This window comes from Gymnoscopelus microlampas (assembly GCF_963454915.1).
Source record: "Gymnoscopelus microlampas genome assembly, chromosome: 11".
In the NCBI taxonomy this organism is placed as follows: Eukaryota; Metazoa; Chordata; class Actinopteri; order Myctophiformes; family Myctophidae; genus Gymnoscopelus; species Gymnoscopelus microlampas.
Genome location: NC_139948.1, coordinates 2,224,665 through 2,229,282, shown reverse-complemented (window position 1 = coordinate 2,229,282; position 4,618 = coordinate 2,224,665). Strand labels below are relative to the sequence as shown.

The following is a 4,618-nucleotide window of genomic DNA, read 5'->3' as shown; positions in this document are numbered from 1 at the left end:
GAGTGTACAAATGGAACCAAATGTTCCATTTGTACACTCTCAGAGTTATGGGGGTCGTGGAAATTGAAAATTCTGCGAACACTAAATGGAACAGAGCCTTCATTAGTATCATTGGTAACACCTGTGAAGGAAGTGATAATATGGCCGCTGTGCATAGAGCCTCACCCTCACTGCACGGCTTCCCTCCTCCGAACACGGCCAGTTGTGTTCGTTCAGACACTCAAAGCCGGATACACCACGGTGAATTCGAACCCACAACCTCTGCGGTGGTGGGCAGGCACTTTACCACTGCGCCACCCATGCGCCAGTTAACATATGACAGGAGATACAGTCGGCCCTCCGTATTTTCATATTTTCAAATATGGCCTCCTTTGAAAAGAGTGGGCACGTGCCTGGAGTGGACCACTTTATTTATTCATTTACAACCCCTAGACTTCCCTCCAGCTGCAGTATCTCATTCTCTCGTCATTGTGTTTCCTCAATCCCACCAATACCAAATAAACACACCTGACCACGCGCGCCCGCGTGGTCTCACACACGCACGCACGCACACACGCACACCCACACGCACACGCACACACACACACACACGCACACACACACACACACACACACACACACACACACACACACACACACACACACACACACACACACACACACACACACACACACACACACATCTCTCACTCTAACCACAAAACCACTGAGCTGGTTATGAACGGTGTTTAATCATGATGAATTCATCATTAATCTGTGATTAGTCTGATTACAAATGCGTATCAATTATCTAATCATAACAGTAACGGAGCATAATACATGTATTAGTCACAAATGGACTAATACATGTCCTGTTTCTTGCTGCTGCTTCCTCTTTTTGAAATGGTGGACATAATTCATTAACTATTTCGCAGAAGTACATTCATGTTGGGGTCAATAAACTGAGCAGATTTTCAAACAAAGTGTTTCATGGTCAAATGGAAAGCCCCACTTTAATCTAATAAGACCGTGTCTCATACCTAAATGTCCCCCACCTGTATGAATGAATGAACCATTGTAAAGCGCTTTGAGCACCTGGAAAAAGCGCTATAAAAATGCAATTCATTATACGTAAATTATATTATTTATTTACTTTGCATATTGATCATGTCACTAGCTATCTGGAGTATTTTGTTACGTTTTAAGTACCTAAACTACTGTAAGTTCACATACTTTCCAACAGAAGGGGTTTCGTTCTTTCGTTCTTTCGTTCTTTCGTTCTTTCGTTCTTTCGTTCTTTCGTTCTTTCGTTCTTTCGTTCTAGGTCAGATTTCCAAAAAATTCACCCTGGAGGCAAATCATGTTAATTTAGGGTAGGGCTAATACATGTTTTTAGGGGTATTAAGGGGTGCTGGATCCAAATCTGCTGTATGCTCAGCTAAAAAAAAAACATTTACAAAAAAAAAAATCTATAGTTTAAGAACATTTTTATTTTTATATTTTATTCTGGTTCCCAATGAGGGTTTGCGATACCTGGGAGTGGGGTCACGGCCACACCCTCAGCACCCACAGATCCCATGGCTAGGACAGGGTCAGCCTGGCCACCATCATCAGGGTAAACCAGGCCATTAATAAAGGGGAGAACAAGGAAACAGCAGCCACATAACAGCAAGACACCCAGTAGGATGTAGACCACAATGGTGCTCCAGAAAGCAAACTGGTAGACAGTCTTGTGACAATATTGATCCGACGTAGAATTTGTTGAATTTGAAGTCTTATTGTAGTTGGGCTCATAGACGGAGTAGATCCACACGTTACCTATAGAGAAAATGAGAACAAAGAAAAAGAAAACATAGAATGCATTACATTGGTAAAGTAATGTAAAGTAGTGTTTTTTTTCTTTAACATAACATAGAGTGTTTGTTCATTAACAGGAGTCTCCATCTCGCTCCAGCTCTTAATTAAACAGAAAATGCCTTTTCAGGTCGGGATACCAATTGTATCCAATCAGCAGAGAGAACTCACACATGGATACAGATTAAACAAGTGAAATTGGAAGTGGAAGTGATGACAACAAACAAAGAAACAAACAAGAAAGATTACACTCAATAGAGTGCATATACCCCCGCCAACAATATGCAACTGTCAATATTATGCAATTTCCACCTAAAATATGAGAGGTTACATAATTTCACCGTTTTACCCTTGATTGTTTTCCTGAGCGCAAAAGTTAAAGTCATACTGTGTAACTTTGTCAATTAGCAATGGCCCGTTGGAAATGACGTGTGCACCCGGAAATGTATTTATATATGCATTTTAATGTTAATAAATGCTGTTTATGAAGCGTTCCAAAAGAATAACCTAAATATTTAATCAAGCAACTTTAAAACTGTCTGGGGTGCACACAAAAGCCTGAGTAGATGTTAAAATGACCTCAGAAGTGATATACCTTTAACACCACACACAGTGGTACTGTATGTTTATGGTGACACCGGGCTTTCAAACTCACCAGTGATGAACCAGCATAAGAGGAAAAGAGCATTGACGTAATTCCAAATAGTGCAGCATCCTCTGAGGGGGCTGGGGAGGCCATCCTTCCCCAGGCAGCAGTAGATAAACACAGTCAGCATCAGCAACAGGCTAAAAGATCCCAACACCAGCAGGTAGATGGGGATGTATGGCTGCCTGGGGCATTGACTCAGGTACACTGCACCTGTGGAAGACGTAAGAGTCTATAGCAGGGGCTACCACATTTCTTTACTCAAGACAAAGATAGATTTTGCTGAATTAATCACTTAAGCCCTATTTTATTTTAATAGTGGAAATAGTCGATCTACTGTCTACAAGCTCACACGCGGCGGCAAATCAGCTACTTTTTGCTATTTTCGAATATTTTTGAGGATTTATGGATTGTTTTTATTTTTCTTCTTTCTAAAATGATTTCTTGTTTTTTTGTCTTTTGAAATAATAATACAATTGTAGGGTTACACGCGACCCATTGTTTGAGTATAACTGGTCTAATAGCAGTGTTTAAAGGGACACTTCACCCAAAAAAAACGTTGTTTCAATGGATTAAAAACAAAGTTGTCTTAGGAATGAGACAAAAAACTAAAAAAATGTCCATGAATTCAAGTCTCCATGGGGTGACTAATCCATTGAAACAAAGTTTTTTTTTTTGTGAAGTGTCCCTTTAATGGCATGGACTGCATTTGTTTGATAAATCTCACCAAGTACAGTGCAACTCAGGTCCATTTAACTCCTTTACTAGAGGGTCTAAGTGGTTAAACTGAAGCGATTGATGAATTCCAAATGTTATCAAAGTACCCCTGGACGTGCGTCACGGCAACCTCTTTGAGAAATGCTATGCTAGACTGTAACATACAGTATATAACTGCCACTTGATTCATGTTGAACTCAATAACAATTCTACTTAGTGTTATTTCAACCCATCCACATCTAACTTTATCTGGAGAGATGTGTTTTAACCACCGATTGATGCATAGTATATCGTCTCTGTCGGGTGGAAACCTCATATGTCCAAAACTGTTACTTTTCAGGATTCAAATAAAAAAATAGCTGAAGTAGTAGATCCACAAGGTCGCTACTTTTGATGCTTTTGTGTGACACTGTAGTATGATGAAGTATAGGGCATACATTTACCCCAAAACACAAAGAGATAGAATATAGAGATAAGAGGTTTCTGCCCGACCGACAGCAACGATATTTAATGACATGGAAGACTTTAAGGTGTGTGTGTGTGTGTGTGTGTGTGTGTGTGTGTGTGTGTGTGTGTGTGTGTGTGTGTGTGTGTGTGTGTGTGTGCGCGCGCGCGTGCGTGCGTGTGCGTGCGTGCTCTACATGCTGATAGTAATATGATAATGATTTAGCTATTCAAACACATTTTCCAGCATTTATATACTGTACAGTAAACATATATATGTATTGTTTATGACAATGCCAAACCCTAACATAAGTACTGTATTTTTCACACATTATTTGAATTGCCAGACACTCACAGCACCATCATTAAAAAATAGAATACATAATCATCTACTCACCAATTGCAATGTGAGCAATGCAGTACATCACAGGGCATGCTGTGGTCCGTGCATCATTAGACATTTCAATCGAGATGACTGAAGCCTAATGAATAATAATTATTATTATAATAATAATTAACAAATTAATTTGAATAGCCTCTTTCTAAAACATGGTTTACGAAGTGTTTTACTGACTAAAAGAACAATTATCCATTATACATCAATAATAGTGAAAATAGCCAATCTACAAGCTCACAACACGTCCCATCGTAACACGTTGCAGATTGGCTATTTTCCCTAGATTTGAAAGAATGACTTAAGAACAGTACTCAAGTAAATGTACTTTGTGTTACTGTCCACCCCTGGAGAACACCAACCTGCGTCTGGGAGATGTGTTCCAGGTCCTCTGAGGCTTGTTGGTCTGTGTGATGAATTTATAGGTTATCACGTACCTGATGGTCAGTTGTTCCTCAATGAATGCATTGTTGTACGTGTGTAGACAGTTGAGCAGGGTTACTTCTTCTCTCTCTCTCTCTCTCTCTCTCTCTCTCTCTCTCTCTCTCTCTCTCTCTCTCTCTCTCTCTCTCTCTCTCTCTCTC

At 40.0% G+C, this 4,618-nt stretch overlaps 1 protein-coding gene across 1 annotated transcript; it reads right to left on the bottom strand.

The window, feature by feature from the left end:
- Window positions 1-1,480: 1,480 nt before the first annotated feature.
- LOC311055783 (transmembrane protein 272-like) lies at window positions 1,481-4,118 on the bottom strand (the record flags this gene model as incomplete). Its single annotated transcript, XM_084072050.1, has 3 exons — window positions 4,038-4,118; window positions 2,489-2,692; window positions 1,481-1,797 (listed from the first exon to the last, which is right to left on the bottom strand). The coding sequence occupies exons 1-3, from the start codon at window positions 4,099-4,101 to the stop codon at window positions 1,481-1,483; spliced, it is 585 nt and encodes a 194-aa protein (XP_083928176.1). The 5' UTR covers window positions 4,102-4,118.
- Window positions 4,119-4,618: the final 500 nt, after the last annotated feature.